This window comes from Pongo abelii, chromosome 20 (assembly GCF_028885655.2).
Source record: "Pongo abelii isolate AG06213 chromosome 20, NHGRI_mPonAbe1-v2.0_pri, whole genome shotgun sequence".
Classification (NCBI taxonomy): domain Eukaryota; kingdom Metazoa; phylum Chordata; class Mammalia; order Primates; family Hominidae; genus Pongo; species Pongo abelii.
The window spans coordinates 55,727,723-55,748,684 of record NC_072005.2 but is presented as its reverse complement, the minus strand read 5'-3'; the positions used below and the strand labels follow the sequence as shown (position 1 = coordinate 55,748,684).

Genomic DNA, 20,962 nt, shown 5'->3' with positions numbered 1-20,962 from the left:
AGAGGGCAGTATGTTATCATACGAAAACGCTTGGAGTCAGACGCGCTTGGGTTCAAATTCCAGCCCTCCCACACAGACAACAGTTACAAACTCTGGAAAAAACGTAGAAAACAATTACCCAAAGGCAAGGCACTGGAAGGTAAACAAAAGCAGATAGAGCAACTGGAGGGGACTTGACACTCAGAAAAAAGAAAGGCGAGTTTCTTATTGTACAGCTTTTACTTGGGGGGTGAGTTCTAGTTCATACCATGACTGGCGGCTAAAACACCAGGGGAAATCCAGTCTTCTCAGCTTGAAGAACTACAGCAAAAGGAAAGTGAGGAAATAAATCCAGGAAAAGAAAAGCTGGAGAGAGGGTACCCGGAATGGTTTCTATAAACTCTACACAATTTTTTTTTTTTTTTTTTTTTGTGACGGAGTCTCGCTCTGTCGCCCAGGTTGGAGGGCAGTGGTGTAAACTCCGCCTCCCGGGTTCACGCCGTTCTCCTGCCTCAGCCTCCCGAGTAGCTGGGACTACAGGCCCCCACCACCACGCCCAAGCTAATGTTTAAAATATTTTTGGTAGAGACGGGGTTTCACCGGTTAACCAGGATGCTCTCGATCTCCTGACCTTGTGATCCGCCTGCCTCGGCCTCCCAAAGTGTTGGGATTACAGGCGTGAGCCACCGCCCCCGGCCCAACTCTACTCAAATATCTAGCTGACCCTGAACCACACCTGGCTGCATGGGTACACTCCAAAAAGCCCAGGTAAACCTAAAAAAAAAAAAAAAAAGGGAACCGGCCAGGCGCGGTGGCTCATGCCTGTAATCCCAGCACTTTGGGAGGCCGAGGTGGTGGATCACGAGGTCAAGAGATCAAGACCATCCTGACCAACATGGTGAAACCCCATCTCTACTAAAAATACAAAAATTAGCTGGGCGTGGTGGCGCGTGCCTGTAATCCCAGCTACTCGGGAGGCTGAGGCAGGAGAATTGCTTGAACCCGGGAGGCGGAGGTTGCAGTGAGCCGAGATCACACCACCGCACTCCAGCCTGGTGACAGAGCGAGACTCCGTCTCAAAAAAAAAAGAGTCTCACTCTGTCACCCAGGCTGGAGTGTAGTGGTGCGAACATGGCTACAGTCAGCCTTGACCCCCTGGGCTCAAGCAATCTTCCCACCTAAGCCTCCTAAGTAGCTGAGACCACAGGCAAGCACCACCACACCTGACTAGTTTTTTCAATTAAAAAGTAAATTTTAGCCAGGTGCGGTGGCTCACGCCTGTAATCCCAGCACTTTGGGAGGCTGAGGCAGGTGGATCACCTGAGGTCAGGAGTTCGATACCAGCCTGACCAACGTGGAGAAACCCTGTCTCTACTAAAAATACAAAATTAGCCAGGCGTAGTGGTGCATGCCTGTAATCCCAGCTACTCGGGAGGCTGAGGCAGGAGAATCGCTTGAACCTGGGAGGTGGAGGTTGCAGTGAGCCGAGATTGTGCCATTGCACTCCAGCCTGGGCAACAAGAGCAAAACTCTGTCTCAAAAAAAAAGTAAATTTTGAATTGAATTCTATCATGCGTAAAAGGGCACACATCCTATGTGGAGAACTGAATGAATTTTCATAATCTGACCACCCCTGGGAAGCAGTACCTAGATCAAGAATAGGCTATTTTCCAGCCTCCCTCTGCGGATAAGAAGCCCATGAGGCCCATTCTGGTCCCTCTCCTGCAAAGGTGAACACCATCCTGAGTTCTAATCCCCAGGTTAGTTTTGCCTGTTCTCGAATTTCCTTTTAAAAAATTAATTAGTACATTAATTTTTTTTTTTTTTTTTTTTTTTTTTTGAGACATAGTCTCGCTCTGTCACCCAGGTTGGAGTGCAGTGGCGCGATCTCGGCTCACTACAAGCTCTACCTCCTGGGTTCAGGCCATTCTCCTGCCTCAGCCTCCCGAGTAGCTGGGACTACAGGCGCCCGCCACCACACCTGGCTAATTTTTTGTATTTTTTAGTAGAGGCGGGATTTCACCGTGTTAGCCAGGATGGTCTTGATCTCCTGACCTCGTGATCCTCCCGCCTCAGCCTCCGAAAGTACTGGGATTACAGGCGTGAGCCACCGTGCCTGGCCATAAACTAATTTTTTAATAGAGATATGGTCTCTATAAATGGCGTGAGCCCGGGAGGTGGAGCTTGCAGTGAGGTGAGAGTGCGCCACTGCACTCCAGCCTGGGCGACAGAGCGAGACTCTGTCTCAAAAAAAAAAGAAAGAAAAAAAAAAGAGATGCTGTCTTTATAAAAGATCATCCCAGACTGGTCTTGAACTCCTGGGCTCAAGCAATCCTTGATTAATCCTTGGGATTACAGGCGTGAACCACTGTGCCCAACCCGACTCTTAAATAACTCAAAGCAATTTATAATCCCTCCTCTGCTCATGACACTCCAGCAACTCTCATGTCACTCAGAATAAATTCTGTCTCTCTCTCTGGGTCTCTATCCCCATCTCTTTGGATCTCTGTCCCCCTCTCTCTGGGTCTCTGTTTCCCTCTCTGTGAGTTTCTGTCCCCCTCTCTCTGGGTCTCTGTCCCCTCTCTCTCCAGGTCTCTGTCCCTCTCTCTGAGTCCCCATCCCCTTCTCTCTGGGTCTCTGTCCATCCCTGTCTTGTGCCACCAAACAGGGACCACCACGACGTGCCTGCAGGGGCCTGCACAGTCTGGCCGCTTGCCCCATCTGCTCTCAGCTCTGACCCTCTTCCGCTGGCTCATTCCTTTCCAGCCACTCTAGCCTCCTTGCTGATGCTGCCACACCAGGCCCACTCCTGCTTCAGGGCCATTTTACTTGCTCTTCTCTCTCCCTGGAATGCTGTCCCTCCAGATCTCTCCGTGGCTCCCTCCTTCACTCCATTTACCATTGAGACCTTTCCCAGCCTCTCAGTCATCAGAACATTGCCACACTGCTACACGCTTCCCCTGCTTCACAGCGTCGGTCGCGCCGTACCATATTTTAGGTTGCTGTGTCTCTTCTTCCTTATAGAACTGGCGCTCTGAGAGGGCAGGTCTTCCTGTCTGGTTTGTGTGCCGCAGAGTCCAGGCTTTTTTTCCCTTTTTTTTTTTTTGAGACAGTGTCTCCCTCTGTCACCCAGGCTGGAGTGCAGTGGCGCCATCTCAGCTCACGACAACCTCCATCTCCTGGGTTCAAGCGATTCTCCTGCTTCAGCCTCCAGAGTAGCTGGGATTATAGATGCCCATCACCACGCCTGGTTAATTTTTGTATTTTTAGTAGAGACAGGGTTTCACCATGTTGGCCAGGCTGGTCTAGAACTCCTGACCTCGTGATCTGCCCACCTCGGTCTCCCAAATTGCTGGGCTTACAGGCGTGAGCCACTGGGCCTGGCCCAATTTTTTTTGTTTGTTTGTTTTATACCCAGGAACGCCCTCCAATCCCTCCAACACCCAGCACCCCTCCTTCAAATGCCTGGTCCCCTATTGCATGCCTCAGCCCCCAACTCCCAGTCACAGCCCCCAGACTGTCTCCAGGGCCCCTTTACCCTTCATAGAGACAGGCAGACAACAGACAGACACAGACACACAAGGTCCCGGCGCTGGCTTTTATTGCCTCCTGGCAGAGAGGAGGTGTCCCAGGCTGGGCCAGGCAGGAGAGGGCTGGGGCCAGGGGAGTTTCAGTCTGTGTGGTGGAGGCTCAGATTTGGAGCTGGAGGGGTTGGTGGCGGTTCTTAGATGCTGAGCTTGGGGCCAGGGTCCCTGGGTCTGGGCTGGGAGACTCAGTCAGAAATAGGGGTTGCTTATCTTCTGGGACTATGACAGCCCCTCCCTGGGGTTGGGGGTATGACAGGAACAGAAGCTGACCCAGGGGGTCCCGGAGAGCCCAAGAGCAGGAGGATGCCTGGGACTGCATCTGCCTCCTGCGGGGCCTGGACAGGGAGGGGGCCAGACCACGGCGGCCCCTCCTCCAGTCATTTCGCGGGCCTCTGAGGCTGTGGCAGGTGCGCGGGGCTCACAGCTCATCGTGGTGCCGGGTCAGGTCCTCGCCGTAGTTGGTGGCCTGACTGCCCACAAACATGTTCCAATTACCCAGGATTTCCGCTTTGCTCAGCCGCCCGTCCTGGAGGGAGGGTCAGGGTTCAGAGGGGACAACATGGCCCTGCTTTCGAAAGCCCTCCCTGCATCCAAGTGTGTCCCGAAGTCTCTGGGACCCTTGTTTTCTGGGCCTCTGTCCCTTTCTCTCTGAATCTGTCCCCCTGTCTTGGTCCCTGTCCTTCTCTCTTTGGGTCTCTGGGTCTCTGTCCCCCTCTCTCTCTCGGTCTCTGACTCCTCTCTCTCTGGGTCTCTGCCCGCTCTTTTCCTTTTTCTCTGTCCCTCTTTTTTTATCCCACCTAGAAGGGACTCTGAGCTCCAGGCCCAGGTCTTGCTCGTTTCTGGAATCTGGCCTGCAACGCCCACCCGCTCCTCGCTCCTGCCGAGGCCCCGTCACTGCACCTTGTCCGTGTCGCTCTCATGCAGCAGGTGGTTGGCTTCCACCAGGGGCTGGTCCTGGGCAGGGGGCAGCACCCAGTGGCCCACCTCACTCCCGTCCAGGTGCCCGTCCTTGTTCAGATCCCGGAAGTCCCGGAACTGCTGCCTCTCCGTCTGCACCCACGCCGGCTCCTCCTCCCCGGGCTCAGCTGAGTACAGATCCGCTGGGGGTCGGGACAGAGGGGACAAGGTCAGGGGCAGCTCTGGGGGCCTAGTGGAGCTGGGGGCTGATCCTGGCTCTGATACTTCCTGAACCATGTCCTTGAGCAACTCACTACCGTCCCTCTCGCCTCAGCGTCCTCTTCTGTTTCAATGGAATTAGCAACAAAACCTGACTTATAAGCAATCATTTGTGTTACAGGTGAAATTCATTTGATTGGTTGACTGCATGATTGATTGACTTCATTGACACACATGTGAAGTAGTGTGTGCATTGGGCCAGGCAGTGCCTGGCACATAGTAAGCAATGTCTATGCAGGAGGAACATGCGAGGATGTTTCTGGCCAGTTAGCAGGTGACAGATATGCCAGGTGCAGTGATGACTGTAATCCAACACTTTGGGAGACCCAGGCAAGAGGGTCATTTGAGGCCAAGATTCAAGACCAGCCTGGACAACATAGCAAGACCCTGTTTCTACAAATTTTTTTTTTTTTGAGATAGAGTCTCGCTGTGATCACCCCACTGCACTCCAGCCTGGGCAACAGGGCAAGACCTCATCCCCCTTTTTTTTTTTAAGATGGAGTTTCACTCTTGTTGCCCGGGCTGGAGTGCAGTGGCGCGATCTCAGCTCACTGCAAACTCTGCCTCCCAGGTTCAAGCGATTCTCCTGCCTCAGCCTCCCGAGTAGCTGGGATTACAGGCATGTGCCACCACGCCCAGCTAATTTTTGTATTTTCAGTAGAGACGGGGTTTCACCATGTTGGCCAGGCTGGTCTTGAACTCCTGACCTCGTGATCCACCTGCCTCAGCCTCCCAAAGTGCTGGGATTAGAGGCTGGAGTGCAGTGACACAATCTCGGCTCACTGCAGCCTCCACCTCCCAGGTTCAAGTGATTCTCCTGCCTCAGCCTCCCGAGTAGCTGGGATTACAGGCACCCGCCACCATGCCCAGTTAGTTTTTGTAGTTTTAGTAGAGACAGGGTTTCATCATGTTGGCCCGGCTGGTCTTGAACTCCTGACCTCAAGTGATCCACCCACCTTGGCCTCCTAAAGTGCTGGGAATACAGGTGTGAGCCATGGCGCCCACCCCAATTTTATACATTTTGATATGTTACTGGTTGGGGAGGAGTTAAGAAATAGGTGCCAGAGCCCAAACACCAAGGTTCAAATCCCAGCCCTGCCTCTTCCCATTGTCTTCAGCAGATCCCTTCAACCCCCCTGGGCCTCAGGTGTCATCTGTATAATGGAGGATAGTGACAGTGTCTGCCTCGTAGAGCTGAGGAATGGAAGATGAAGTCTTAACAGGATGAAGTAATTGAGAAGATAGGCTGGGTGCGGTGGTTCACGCCTGTAATCCCAGCACTTTGGGAGGCCGAGGTGGGTGGATAACCTGAGGTCAAGAGTTCAAGACCAGCCTGACCAACATGGTGAAACCCCATCTCTACTAAAAATACAAAATTAGCTAGGCGTAGCGGTGCACGCCCGTAATCCCACCTGCTCAGGAGGTTAAAACAAGAGAATTGCTTGAACCTGGGAGGCGGAGGTTGCAGTGAGCCGAGATCACGCCACTGCACTCTAGCCTGGGCGACAATAGCGAGACTCTGTTTCAAAAAAAAAAGAGAGATGGGGACAGCTGCTGGCATCTGGGGGCTGTGACCTCCTTGTTGTCAGGGCCTGTCCTGTGCACGGGAGAATGCTCAGGAGCATCCCTGGGCTCCATCCAGGAGACGTCAGTAGCATCCTCTCCCCTCTAGAAGTGACAACCAGAAATATCTCCAGAGGCCACACTGTGCCTGGAGTCTCAGCTACTTGGGAGGCTGAGGTGGGAGGATCCCTTGAGCCCAGGAGGTCAAGGCTGCAGTGAGCCAAGATCACCCCACTGCACTCCAGCCTGGGCGACAGGGCAAGACCCCATCTCTCTTTTTATTTTTTTTAAGACGCAGTTTCGCTCTTGTTGCCCAGGCTGAAGTGCAATGGCGCGATTGCGGCTCACTGCAACCTTTGCCTCCCAGGTTCCAGAGATTCTCTTGCCTCAGTCTCCAGAGTAACTGGGATTACAGGCTCCTGCCACCAGGCCTGGCTAATTTTTGTATTTTTAGTACACCATCTTGGCCAGGCTGGTCTCGAACTCCTGACCTCATGATCCATCCATCTCAGCCTCCCAAAGTGCTGGGATTACAGGTGTGAGCCACTGCGCCCGGCCCAACCCCATCTCTTAAGAAAAAAATATAAAAATGTTCTCTCAGCCAGGTGTGGTGATTCATGCCTGTAATCCCAGCTCTTTGGGAGGCCAAGGTGGGAAGATTGCTTGAGCCCAGGAGTTCTAGACCAGCCTGGACAATATAGTGAGAACCCATCTCTATTTAATAAAGAGAGAGAGAGACACACACAGACAGAAAGAAAGAAAGGGAGTGACAGAAAGAAAGAGAGAAAGTGAGAGAAGGAAAGAAAGAAAAATGTTTTCTCATGTAGGATATGGTCAGAAAAAAATAAAAGAATAAACAATGTTTTCAAACTTAAAAAAAAATTCCTGGCCGGGCTTGGTTGCTCAAGCCTGTAATCCCACCACTTTGGGAGGCCAAGATGAGCAGATCACCTGAGGTCGGGAGTTCCAGACTAGCCTGGCCAACATGGTGAAATCCCATCTCCACTAAAAATACAAAAATTAGCCAGGTGTGGTGGCAGGCACCAGTAATCCCAGCTACTCAGGAGGCTGAGGCAGAAGAATCTCTTGAGCTGGGAGGTGGAGGTTGCAGAGCGCCGATATCACACCACCGCACTCCAGCCTGAGCAACAGAACAAAACTCTGTCTCAAAAAAAAAAAAAAAAAAAAATTCCTTGTTGGCGTTCTCTTTGACTAAATTTTTTGCCCGCTGGGGCAGGGACAGTGGCAGGGGCCCAGGGAGAATTCAGAACTCAGGGGCTATTGTGAGGGTCCCCCCAACATCCCATGTAACAGGAAACAGTGTTTGCTGTGCAGAGGCAGGTTCAAGACCAGCTTCCTGACCCCCTCAACTAAACATAGCCCCTGAGCCTTGATTTTGTAGAAACTCCAGACCCCCAAGAAGGGACTTTGTCTGTGTTACTGTCTGCTGTAGGCGCAACCACCCATATGCAGTAGGTGCTCAGTAAGTGTTTCCTGGGCGTGACACACAGCAGGTGCTCAATAGATGCTTTTTGTGTCTGGTATACAGTAGGTGCTCAATAAATGTTGGGTGGCTGAATGAACTCAAGCAGTGAGTGCCCCTGCCCCCATGTCTGAGGGCCGCTGCTCTCTGATGATGGGTGATGTACCTCCAGCTGCCCCCACCAACCCTGCCCATGCCTGAGAGAGGACAGGCATCCCAAGAAGAAATTGGGGCCCACTCACCGATGTACTCCTCCACCTGGACATAGCCATCTTTGTTTCTGTCCAGGTCCTCCAGGGTTTCCTGGGGGAGAGAGGGGAATTGAGGCTGGGGGCCGATGCCGCTGGCTCCTGGGGGAGGCTGGACCCCTGGGGTAAGAGTGAGAGGTTCTCTTGGAAATTTAGCTCCGGGAGCTATGTGGGGGGCAGGCAGTAGAGCAGTCTCAACAGGTGGCATGTGGGAAATTTGCGGGCTTTCTGGGATGTTATCATTATACAGGCACTACCTGCATTTACGGGGCGAGAGCCCGGAGGCCCCAGTGTCCAGCAATGCACAGGTTTGTTGCTCACAAGGGGAGCTGTCCTAGGTCCCTGATAACTTGCTCAAGCCCCAGCAAACACCCTCGAAGGGGAGAAGCTCCTTTATTTTAGCAGAGCCTAGAACCTACCTCTGCCTTATGTGTGAACATGGTGCACTTCGGGGGTTCCTCTGACACACTTGACACCTCCGCTCCTTGTTTTTGTGCCCTTGAGCAAAATGACTTTTGCTCCCCAATTTATATCCAAACTCATTCACTATAAGACTGTGGGCTGGGCGTGGTGGCTCAAACCTGTAATCCCAGCACTTTGGGAGGCTGAGGCGGGAGGATTGATTGAGCCCAGGATTTCGAGACTAGCCTGGGCAACATGGTGAGACCCTGTCTCTATACAAAATTTAAAAATTAGCCAGGCATGGCCGGGCGTGGTGGCTCACACCTGTAATCCCAGCACTTTGGATGGCCGAGGCGGGCGGATCACGAGGTCAGAAGATTGAGACCACCCTGGCTAACATGGTGAAACCCCGTCTCTATTAAAAATAATAATAATAAAATAAAATAAAAAAATTAGCCGGGCATGGCGGCATGCGCCTGTAGTCCCAGCTACTCGGGAGGCTGAGGCAGGAGAATGGCGTGAACCCGGGAGGCGGAGCTTGCAGTGAGCCGAGATCGCGCCACTGCACTCCAGCCTGGGTGACAGAGCAAGACTCCGTCTGAAAAAAAAAAAAAATTAGCCAGACATGGTGGCTTGTGCCTGGTGGTCTCAGCTTCTCAGAAGGCGGAGGTGGGAGGATCACTTGAGCCCAAGAGTTTGAGGTGGCAGTGAGCTGAGATCAAGCCACTGCCCTCCAGTCTGGGTAACAGAGTGAGGCCCTGTCTCAAAAAATAAAAAATAAAAAAAAGAGGAAGGAAAGAAAAAAAAGCCTTTTTCTATAGAACAAAGCACATTTTGGGGCCAGGCACGGTGGCTCACGCCTGTAATCCCAGCACTTTGGGAGGCCAAGGTGGGCAGATCACCTGAGGTCAGGAGTTCAAGACCAGCCTGGCCAACATGTTGAAATCCCATCTCTACTAGAAAAAAATACAAAATTGGCCGGGCACGGTGGCTCATGCCTGTAATCCTAGCACTTTGGGAGGCTGAGGCGGGTGGATCACCTGAGGTCGAGAGTTTGAGACCAGCCTAACCAACATGAAGAAACCCTGTCTCTACTAAAAATTAGCCAGGCGTGGTGGTACGCGCCTGTAATCCCAGCTACTCGGGACACTGAGGCAGGAGAATTGCTTGAACCCGGGAGGCGGAGGTTGCAGTGAGCTGAGATCGCACCACTGCTTTCCAGCCTGGGCAACCGAGGGAGACTATGTCTCAAAAAAACAAAAGAAAGAAAAGAAATTGTATAAGGTGGGGCACAGTGGCTGTCTGAGGGAAGGCTGGGGGCCTGGACCCCAAATGTGAGCACAAGGAGGGGGAGGCCAGATGAGGAGAGATCAGACCCCAGGGATCTGAGAGTGGAGGTGGGAAAGGTCACCGTCCCCTGACCTGTGTTTGCAGCCTGGCTTCCCCAGCAAGATGCTGGAGAGCCAGGTGACTGCCTGCCCCCAGGTCGGTGCTGGGAAGCAGGACCTGAACCGGAAACCTGGGTCCCCGGAAGGGTGTGGGGGGCAGGGTTCCCCGGCCACCACTCACAGCAATCACGATGTCCCGCATGTGAGGGAACTCCTCGGGGTGCAGGAAGGCCGTCAGCTCCTCTCGAGTGGCCATCGAGTCCCCATCCTGGTCGGCCACCCGGAAACGCCGCTCGTCCCGAGCCATCATCTTTTTGTAGGTCTCTGCGTCCTCCACGTCATGAAATTCTTCACCTGGGGAAGGACCGGTCTCAGTGAGATGAGCTTTAATGGAGGAAACGCCAAGCAGGTTAAAATAAAGACAAAGTAAATCCTACTAGGGTACAAAGATTTCTGTGGAGTTAATAAGTATATATCAGTAGGCTGGACGCGGTGGCTCACGCCTGTAATCCCAGCACTTTAGGAGGCTGAAGCTGGTGGATCACTTGAGGTCAGGAGTTCGAGACCAGCCTGGCCAACATGGTGAAACCCCATCTCTACCAAAAAAATACTTAGCCGGGCATGGTGGGGCACGCCTGTAATCCCAGCTACTCGGGAGTCTGAGGCACGAGAGTCGATTGAACCTGGGAGGCGGAGGTTGCCGTGAGCCGAGATTGCACCACTGCTTTCCAGCCTGGGCAACAGAGGGAGGCTATGTCTCAAAAAAAATAAAAGAAAAAGAAAAAAAATTTTAGAAGGCTGGCACAGTGGCTCACGCCTGTAATCCCAGCACTTTGGGAGGCCAAGGTGGGTGGATCGCCTGAGGTCAGGAGTTCGAGACCAGCCTGGTCAACATGGTGAAACTCCTTCTCTACTAAAAATACAAAAATTAGCCTGGCATGGTGGTGGGCACCTGTAGTCCTAGCTACTCGTGAGGCTGAGGCAGGAGAATTGCTTGAACCCAGGAGGATGAGGTTGTAGCAAGCCGAGACCTTGCCATTGCACTGCAGCCTGACCAACAAGAGTGAAACTCCACTCTATCTCAAAAAAAAAAAAAAAAAAGTAGGCTGGGTGCGGTGGCTCAAACCTGTAATCATAGCACTTTGGGAGGCCGAGGTGGGCAGATCACCTGAGGTCGGGAGTTCGAGACCAGCCTGACCAACATGGAGAAACCCCATCTCAACTAAAAATACAAAATTAGCCAGGTGTGGTGGCACATGCCTGTAATCCCAGCTACTTGGGAGGCTGAGGCAGAAGAATCGCTTGAACCCGGGAGGTGGAGGTTGCAGTGAGCCGAGATTGTGCCACTGCACTCCAGACTGGGCAACAAAAGCAAAACTCCCTCAAAAAAAAAAAAAAAAAAGCTTATATCGATACTTTATATATAATTTGTATATATATTTATATATGTATATAATATGTTATATAACATATTTGTGTGTGTGTGTGTGTGTATATATATATATATTTTTTTTTTTTTTTTTTTTTTTGAGACAGAGTCTCACTCTGTCGCCCAGGCTGGAGTGCAGTGGCGCGATCTCGGCTCACTGCAACCTCCACCTCCCGGGTTCACGCCATTCTCCTGCCTCAGCCTCCCTAGTAGCTAGGACTACAGGCGTCTGCCACCACGCCCGGCTAATTTTTTGTATTTTTTAGTAGAGACGGGGTTTCACCGTGTTAGCCAGGATGGTCTCGATCTCCTGACCTCATGTTCTGCCCTCCTCGGCCTCCCAAAGTGCTGGGATTACAGGCATGAGCCACCGTGCCCAGTCATATATATGTATACATATATATTTTTTTAATTTTTTTATTTTTTTGAGACAGTCTCCCTCTGTCGCCCAGGCTGGAGTGCAGTGGTGTGATTTCGGCTCACTGCAACTTCCGCCTCCTGGTGTGGGGAAAAGCAAGAGAGATCAGATTGTTACTATGTCTGTGTAGAAAGAAGTAGACATAAGAGACTCCATTTTGTTCTGTACTAAGAAAAATTCTTCTGCCTCGAGATGCTGTTAATCTGTGACCTTATCCCCAACCCCGTGCTCTCTGAAACATGTGCTGTGTCAAACTCAGTGTTAAATGGATTAAGGGTTGTGCAAGATGTGCTTTGTTAAACAAATGCTTGAAGGCAGCATGCTCCTTAAGAGTCATCACCACTCCCTAATCTCAAGTACCCAGGACACAAAAACTGCAGAAGGCTGCAGGGACCTCTGCCTAGGAAAGCCAGGTATTGTCCAAGGTTTCTCCCCATGTGATAGTCTGAAATATGGCCTCGTGGGAAGGGAAAGACCTGACCGTCCCCCAGCCCGACACCCGTAAAGGGTCTGTGCTGAGGAGGATTAGTATAAGAGGAAGGCATGCCTCTTGCAGTTGAGACAAGAGGAAAGCATCTGTCTCCTGCCCGTCCCTGGGCAATGGAATGTCTCTGTATAAAACCCGTTCCATCTACTGAGATAGGGAAAAACCGCCTTAGGGCTGGAGGTGAGACATGCGGGCAGCAATACTGCTTAGCAAAGCATTGAGATGTTTATGTGTATGCATATCTAAAGCACAGCACTTGATTCTTTACCTTGTCTATGATGCAAAGACCTTTGTTCACGTGTTTGTCTGCTGACCCTCTCCCCACTATTGTCTTGTGACCATGATACATCCCCCTCTCTGAGAAACACCGACAAATAATCAATAAATACTAAGGGAACTCAGAAGCCAGGGGGATCCTCCATATGCTGAACGCTGGTACCCTGGGTCCCCTTATTTCTTTCTCTATACTTTGTCTCTGTGTCTTTTTCTTTTCCAAGTCTCTCGTTCCACCTAACGAGAAACACCCACAGGTGTGAAGGGGCGACCCACCCCTTCATCCTGGGTTCAAGTGATTCTCTTGCCTCACCCTTCAGAGTAGCTGTGATCACAGGTGCACACCATCATGCCCAGCTAAGTATTTTTTTTTGGTAAAGACGGGGTTTTGCCATGTTGGCCAGGCTGGTCTCTAACTCCTGATCTCACGTGATCCGCCCGCCTCGGCCTCCCAAAGTGCTGGGATTACAGGCGTGAGCCATGGCACCCAGGCTATATAACATATTATATCCACACAATAAATTAGCTAACTTGTGAGAGATTATATGCTAAGCTCTTTATGTATAATATTGCATTTAATCATCACAAAAAAGCATGTACAGTGGGTTTTTCCATGTATTCTACTTTCTGAATGCAAAAATTGATTATCAGAGAGAAGAAATAACTGATCCAAGGGTGTGGAGACAGGAATGGCGGACTTTGAGTTGACAGTGGCCCTTTTGGCCCCAGACTGAGGCTGTGATGGAGTAGCTTACAGGGACTGAGATGGCTTGACTGAGAGGAGGGGAAGGGCATTGTAACTGGAGGGAACAATATGGGCAGAAGGTAGAGGTTTGAAGAGTGTGGTGAGTTCAGGAAAACCACAGAAAATCCATTTGGTGCAGAAAATGCAGAAAAACAAAGCTACAGGTGGAAACGTCCTGGCTGAGGAGTGGGACTGTCTCCTGGGGGCCCAGGAGGGGGAGGGAGGGGCAGAGTCAGTGCTGGGCGTGAAGACCCCCGCCCCCGGAGCCCTGCGGAGGACAGGCTGGACAGGGAGGCTGGGGCCAGGGACAGAGAGGAGAGGGAGGAGAGAATGAGGGCTGTGTGTGTGGCGGGGGGTGGGGCACTGAGGCTGGGACTTGGGACAGAAAGGAGGGATCTGAGAGTCAGGGGCTGAGTAACTGGCTTTGGGGTTCTCAGGATGAGAGGTCACGGAAGTTAGGGGTCAGGATGACAAGGCATGGAAAGTAGGTGTCCTTGGCCAGGGATCTCAAGTACCCTAGTCATATTGTCATGGAGGTGGTGGGTCCCAGAATGAAAACCCTGAAGGGAACCTGGGTAGCTTAGTTGGTAGAGCATTGGACTTTTAATTTGAGGGCCCAGGGTTCAAGTCCCTGTTTGGGTGCGTTCAGTGGCTTTTAGCACCTAATTGTGACTTCATGTTTGAAAAAAAGATCGTTTTTAGCGTGCAGCTAAATACCAGAAAAATAAGCAACGAAAAACAAAAAAGAGAAGCCAGAGGTGAGAAACTGAAGATCTCACAGCGATGGGCTCCTAAAAGTGGGTAGAGCCTGGTTAGGGGCCAGGGACTCTGGGTGAATGGGTTCAGGGTTCTCAGAATGAGGCGGTCCAGAAGGTCAGGGTCACGGTGTATGGGGAGCAGGGTCGGGGGCTCGCCGCGTACCGGGCGCGTAGTGGCCATAGGTGGCGTTGCGCAGCTCCTCCCAACCCACACGCCCGTCGCGGTCCATGTCGTACGTGTCCCAGGCCGCGCTCACCGAGTCCCGTATGTGCCGCTGCTGCGTGTGCGCGATCCACGCGCGAAGCTCGGCCAGCGACACCCAGCCGTCGCCGTCCCCCGCGCGGTCCATGCGGTCCACGATCCGCCTGCAAGCCGGGGCAGGCACACGTCAGTCTCTGGTCCCGCCCCCAGGCCCCGCCCCTCGCACGGGGCCACGCCCCCTGAGACACGGGATCCGGGGCTGAAAATACTTATCAGTCCACGGGCTAACTGGGGAGGGGCGCGTGTCAATTTCGGGACCAAGCCCACCGGAGGACCCTAACCCTCAGCCTAGGATCCACCCCCCGGTCGAGTCACGCCCTTCTCGAGAACAAGCGGGCCTGCCGGGAGCACTGCAGGGGAGGGACCTACAACGATGCAGGGCCACCCTCTCCGCGCCGGCCCCGCCCTCGGCCTGCACGTGCTGCACCTCTCGCTGGGCCAAGCTGGGGCGGTGAAGGGGAGCGCGGCGTCGCACTGTGCCCCTTGCCAAGGGGGCCCTGTTGCAATATTGACTCTGAACCCAGACAGCCACGGCCACACCCCCGATCCCCCGCTGTCTCAGGCCCCGACCCGCCCCATGCCCCGCCGCCTTACCAGGCTGCGCGTGTCAATTTCAGGCTCCTCTCCCTCCAGCCCTGCCCTGTGCTGAGCCCCGTGGCTTTCCCCTGCCTGCTCCCGGCTGAATCAGGCACTGCCTGAGGATCATTACCCGCAACCCTGGGGGCTTAGTCTCCCTCTGCCCCTCCCCATGCTCCTCCGGGCTCCTGTGCCCCTCGCCGTCGCATGTCAAGCCACTTTAGGTTCCATCTCGCCCCTTCTCTCGGGCCACGCCTGTCAGCTCTCGGGCCCCTCTCCTCTCCCTTGGTGACGCCCTGCCAGGCCGGTCCTCTCCCAATCTCTAATGAACAGAGACTACATGGAGCCCTCCTCCCTGTCACCGTCCCTAGGCCCCCGCAGCCCCCTCCCCAAGGTCGAAAATCCGAGACAGCAGAGCCCTCTCTAGGCCTGCCTGAGTCACCGCCCCACCTCCCGCACCAGGCGGTCTCTGCTCCAGTCTGTCTAGGGCCCGACTCTGTCCCCGGAATCACACCCTTCTCTGAGGTTCCTGCTGTTGTTAAGCGCTTGGGCTCCACAGCCAGACATTTTAGGTCCAAATCCAGCTACTTCCTCTTACTGGCTGTGTGACTGTGGGCAAGTGACTTAACCTCTCTGTGTCTCAGTTACCCCTCTGTAAAATGGAGGAAAAAAAACCGTACCTACCCCAAAAGGGCGGTTGTGGGGAATAAATGAGTTAGGCCATGTAAAGCACTTAGGACAGGACAGGCGCGGTGGCTCACGCCTGTAATCCGAGCACTTTGGGAAGCCAAGACAGGCGGATCACCTGAGATCAGACGTTCCAGACCAGCCTGGCCCACATGGTGAAACCTCGTCTCTACTAAAAATACAAAAATTAGCCAGGCATGGTGGCGCGCACCTGAAATCCCAGCTACTCTGGAGGCTGACGCGGGAGAATTGGTTGAATCCGGGAGGTGGAGGTTGCAGGGAGCCAAGATAGTACCACTGCACTCCAGCCTGGGCAACGGAGCGAGACTCCGTCTCAAATAATAATAACAATAATAGACCAGGCACGGTGGCTCACGCCTGTAATCCCAGCACTTTGGGAGGCCGAGGTGGGCAGATCACCTGAGGTCAGGAGTTCCAGACCAGCCTGGCCAACATGGTGAAACCGTCTCTCCTAAAAATACAAAAATTAGCCAGGCACAGTGGTGGATGCCTGTAATATCCACTACTCGGAAGGCTGAGGCAGGAGAATTGCTTGAACCCAGGAGGCGTAGGTTGCAGTGAGCCGAGATCATGACACTGCACTCCAGCCTGGGCAACAGAGTAAGACCTTGTCTCAAAAACAAACAAACAAACAAACAAAAAATCACTTTGGAGGCCAAGGAGGGCGGATCACAAGGTCAGGAGATCGAGACCATCCTGGCTAACATGGTGAAACCCCGTCTCTACTAAAAATACAAAAAATTAGCCGGGCGTGGTGGCAGGCACCCGTAGTCCCAGCTACTCAGGAGGCTGAGGCAGGAGAATAGCGTGAACCTGGGAGGCACAGCTTACAGTGAGCCAAGATCGCACCACTGCACTCCAGCCTAGGTGACAGAGTGAGACTCCATCTCAAAAAAAAAAAAAAAAGGCCAGGCGCCGTGGCTCACGCCTGTAATCCCAGCACTTTGGGAGGCCGAGGCGGGCGGATCACGAGGTCAGCAGATGTAGACCATCCTGGCTAACATGGTGAAATCCCGTCTCTACTAAAAATACAAAAAAATTAGCCAGGCGTGGTGGCGGGTGCCTGTAGTCCCAGCTACTCGGGAGGCTGAGGCAGGAGAATGGCATGAACCCGGGAGGTGGAGCTTGCAGTGAGCCGAGATCACGCCACTGCACTCCAGCCTGGGCGACAGAGCGAGACTGTGTCTCAAAATAATAATAATAATAATAATAATAATAATAATAATAATAATAATGACAACAACAATAATAAAGCACTTAGGACAATGCCTGGCATTGCCATTAGTGCTAAGCTAAATATGCTAACCTGTCACTGCCCTTCTTCCTCCATTTCTCCTTCATACATGCCCATCCAAGCACAATCTCCCAGCCAGCAGTCCTGGGGACCACCGCCACTGTCTCCACCCTGATCTGGCCACCATCTTGTCTTGTCTTCCACCTGGACTATTGCAGTCGCTTCCTCACTGGGCTCCCTGCTTCTTGCTCCCTACAGTCTGTTCCCCACCTCGCAGCCGGCAGGATTCTCTCAAAACCTAAGTCAGCTCATGTCCTCCCTCAGCTCTGCTCTCAACTGGAGAAAAGCCTAAATCTTCATCGCGGCTTAAAAGGCTTTGCATTGCATGATCTGACCCCCTTTGCATGGTCTCAGGCGATCCGCCTGCCTTGGACTCCCAAAGTGCTGGGATTGCAGGCATGAGCCACTGCACCTGGCCCTCTCTCTTTTTGAGACAAGGTCTTGCTCTGTTGCTCAGGCTGGAGTGCAGTGGCATGATTTTGGCTCACTGCGGCCTTGACCTCCCAGGCCCAAGTGATCCTCCCTCCTCAGCCTCCCTAGTATCTGGGACTACAGGCGCACGCCACCATGCTGGGCTAATTTTTGTATTTGTTTTGTAGAGGCGGGGTATCACTATGTTGCCCAGGCTGGTCTTGAACTCCTGGGCTCAAGTGATCCCCCAGCCTCGGCCTCCCAAAGTGCTGGGATTACAGACATGAACCACCATGCTGAACCCCTTTGCTCCTTCTCTGCCCTCACCTCCCACTCTCTCCCCTTTCTCACTGAGTTCCAGCCACACGGGCCTCAGAACTGTTGCTCAGACACTCCAAGCCCACTCCTGCCTCAGGGCCTTTGCACTTAACTGTTCTGTCTGCCTGGAATGCTATTCACTCAGATACCCACATGGCTCAAATACCACATACCACCTTCTCACGGAGGCCTTGTCCAAGTTCCCTGTTTAAAATTGCAGCTCCAGCAGGGCGCGGTGGCTCATGCCTATAATCCCAGCACTTTGGGAGGCCGAGGCTGGCAGATCACCTGAGGTCAGGAGGTTGATACCAGCCTGACCAACATGGTGAAACCCTGTCTCTACTAAAAATACAAAAATTGGCTGGGCGCAGTGGCTCACGCCTGTAATCCCAGCACTTTGGGAGGCCGAGGCTGGCAGATCACCTGAGGTCAGGAGTTCGAGACCAGCCTAACCAACATGGAGAAACCCCGTCTCTACTAAAAATACAAAATTAGCCGGGCATGGTGGTACATGCCTGTAATCCCAGCTACTCAGGAGGCTGAGGCAGGAGAATCACTTGAACCCGGGAGGCGGAGGTTGCGGTGAGCTGAGATTGTGCCACTGCACTCCATCCTGGACAACAAGAGCAAAACTCCGTCTCAAAAAAAAGAAAAAAAAAAAAAAATTACCCGGGCCTGGGCTGGGTGCACGCATGTAATCCTAGCAATTTGGGAGGCCGAGGCGGGCGGATTGCCTGAGCTCAGGAGTTCAAGGCCAGCCTGGGCAACACAGTGAAACCCCGTCTCTACTAAAATACAAAAAAAAAAAATTAGCTGGGCGTGGGGGTGTGCACCCATAGTCCCAGCTACTCGGGAGGCTGAGGCAGGAGAATTGCTTGAACCCGGAAGGCAGAGGTTGCGGTGAGCCGAGATTGCGCCACTGCACTCCAGCCTGGGCAACAAGAGCAAAACTCCGTCTCAAAAAAAAAAAAAAAATTACCCGGGTCTGGACTGGGTGCTGTGGCTCACGCATGTAATCCCAGCACTTTGGGAGGCCGAGGCGGGCGGATTGCCTGAGCTCAGGAGTTCGAGGCCAGCCTGGGCAACACAGTGAAACCCCGTCTCTACTAAAATACAAAAAAAAAAAAAAAAATTAGCCGGGCGTGGGGGCGTGCACCTATAGTCCCAGCTACTCGGGAGGCTGAGGCAGGAGAATTGCTTGAACCTGGGAGGTAGAGGTTGCATGAGCTGAGATCACGCCACTGCACTCCAGCCAGGGAAACAGAGTCTCACTCTGTCTCAAAAAAAAAAAAAAAAAAAAAAAAAAAAAAAGAACTCCTGTGAAAAGTTTTGTTTTGTTTTGTTTTTGACATGGAATCTCGCTCTGTCACCCAGGCTGGAGTGCAGTGGCACAATCTCGGCTCACTGCAACCTCTGCCTCCTGGTTCAAGGGATTCTTCTGGCTCAGCCTCCCAAGTAGTTGGGATTACAGGTGCCCACCACCACGCCTGCCTAATTTTGTATTTTTAGTAGAGACGGGATTTCACCATGTTGGCCAGGCTGTTCTCCAACTCCTGACCTCAAGTGATCCACCTGCCTTGGCCTCCCAAAGTGCTGGGATTACAGGCGTGAGCCACCACGCGCGGCCTCAAAGGTCCTCTTTAGGCCTCAATTTTAACTTAATTTGTTTTTCCCAAAGAGAGAAGGTAGAATTTCATTTCTCACAAAGAACTGAAGTTCAGTCCAGGCCATTTCTCTGACCCCTGTCAATAACCCCGCGTCTCTCTCCCAAGCCCCACCTCCGAACACGCCCCAGCCGAATGTCTCTCTTACCCCAGACGGGCCTGGCTTTCCTCTGGGGTGAGTTGGTCGAATTCCTTAGCCACTTCCCGTCCCAGGAAAGCCTCATGGTCGTACTGGAAGTTCCCGTGGGCGTCATCATGGGGGGCGTCGCTCAGGGGGGCCGCCTGGTGCACCCTCCCCTGGCCATGAGGGCCTGCGTCTGGGGATGGCTTCCCCTGGGCCCTGTGCCTCAGTAGCAACAGAAGCAGCAGAAGCGATGCTCGCCACATCATCGGTCCCTGGGGAGTGGCAAAGGCCAGGGTTCAGGGGTCACAGGGATGGGGACAGACAAGGGACAGGAGAATGGCGGGGTGGAGGGGTTACTTAGGACAGGACAGGGAGATGGAAGTTGGCTGCAAACTTTTGGGCTCAAAAAGGGCGGGCGATGAGGGAAAAGAGGGCGGGATGCTTAGAGGTAAAGCCACCTATGGTGAGGACCGAATCTTCTGATGGAGTCTCAGGGGGGTCCCAGACCTGCCAGGGGGAATTTCAGAGAGAGACGTGGCGCACATCCCACTCAAAGTGCAGGGCATAGTTGTGGCCAGCGAGAGGTCAGGCAGGCTCCCCGTCATTGCTCCCAGTCCGGACCCTGATCCTCGACCCGAGCCGCCCCAAGCCGCCGTCCCTGGACAGAGGCCCCCCACCCACTCCTTTTACCCTGTTATCCAGCTTCGCTCCGCTCTCCACGCTGGGCTCTGAGTTCCCGCAAATGTGCCCAATTCGGCAGCTCTCCAGTCAGGCCCCGCCTCTGGCAGCGCATAGCCCCGCCTCCCGCCCAATGAGCTCGCACGAGCGTCTCACGGGGCGGGGCCAATGAGTGCATGGGGGGCCGCGGGCACTCCTCGCCACGTCCACAAAGAAAACGGTGGCCTGCCCGGGGAAGGCGGGTGGGCGACGCCGCAGTGACGCGGCCGGGGAGAACTACAACTCCTGGCAGTCGTCGCGGCACTCTGCCGTCCACCTCCAGCTATTCTAGTCCCAACGCCTCACGGGAAATGTATTTTTTCCTTTGCCTTTGTCAGGATGGTTTAAGAAAGAGGTGTACGTTCCAACACTTCTATACCAAAACAAACAAACAAACAAAAACAAACAAAAAAAACGAAATAAAAGAAAAGAAGGCCGGGCGCGGTGGCTCACGCCTGTAATTCCAGAACTTTGGGAGGCCAAGGCGGGCGGATCACCTGAGGTCGGGAGTTCGAGACCAGCCTGACCAACATGGAGAAACCCCGTCTCTACTAAACATACAAAATTAGCCGGGTGTGGTGGCGCATGTGTGTAATCCCAGCTACTTTGGGAGGCTGAGGCAGGAGAATCGCTTGAACGGAGGTTGTGGTGAGCCGAGATCGCACCATTGCATTCCAGCCTGGGCAACAAGAGCGAAACTCCGTCTCAAAAAAAAAAAAAAAGAAAGAAAGAAAAGAAAAAAAAAGGAAGAGCAGAATCAAGGGGCCGGAGGAAATATCCCATTTCCTCCAGGAATGAACAGTGCTCCTCGCTGCTCTTCGGCTCCAAGGATTCAGGTGGTCAGACAGTAGCCAAGTATTCCTCAAAATGCCTGGCATGGCAGTCATCCAGTAAATATTTGTAAAAGTTATGAATCAAAAATACATGACCTCAGGTTGAGCACACTAGCTCA

The 20,962-nt window shown here is 53.1% G+C and overlaps 1 protein-coding gene and 1 non-coding gene across 2 annotated transcripts; one reads left to right on the top strand and one right to left on the bottom strand.

Annotated features, from left to right (window-relative positions):
* Window positions 1–3,563: 3,563 nt before the first annotated feature.
* Window positions 3,564–20,109, bottom strand: RCN3 (reticulocalbin 3). The gene is made up of 7 exons (XM_002829559.3): window positions 19,984–20,109; window positions 19,318–19,565; window positions 14,100–14,302; window positions 10,008–10,180; window positions 8,031–8,091; window positions 4,467–4,666; window positions 3,564–4,092 (listed from the first exon to the last, which is right to left on the bottom strand). The coding sequence occupies exons 2-7, from the start codon at window positions 19,557–19,559 to the stop codon at window positions 3,985–3,987; spliced, it is 987 nt and encodes a 328-aa protein (XP_002829605.1). The 5' UTR covers window positions 19,560–19,565; window positions 19,984–20,109; the 3' UTR covers window positions 3,564–3,984.
* TRNAK-UUU (transfer RNA lysine (anticodon UUU)) lies at window positions 13,748–13,820 on the top strand. Its single transcript has one exon. It is a non-coding gene; the product is annotated as a tRNA-Lys (tRNA).
* Window positions 20,110–20,962: the final 853 nt, after the last annotated feature.

Coding starts and splice junctions, on each gene's coding strand:
- RCN3 (XM_002829559.3), bottom strand. CDS start 19,559: ATGATGTGGCGAGCATCGCTTCTGCTGCTTCTGTTGCTACTGAGGCAC. Junction 14,303..19,317: donor GAAAGCCAGGCCCGTCTGGG/GTAAGAGAGACA, acceptor CCCGGCTTGCAG/GCGGATCGTGGACCGCATGG. Junction 8,092..10,007: donor TGCGGGACATCGTGATTGCT/GTGAGTGGTGGC, acceptor TCTCTCCCCCAG/GAAACCCTGGAGGACCTGGA.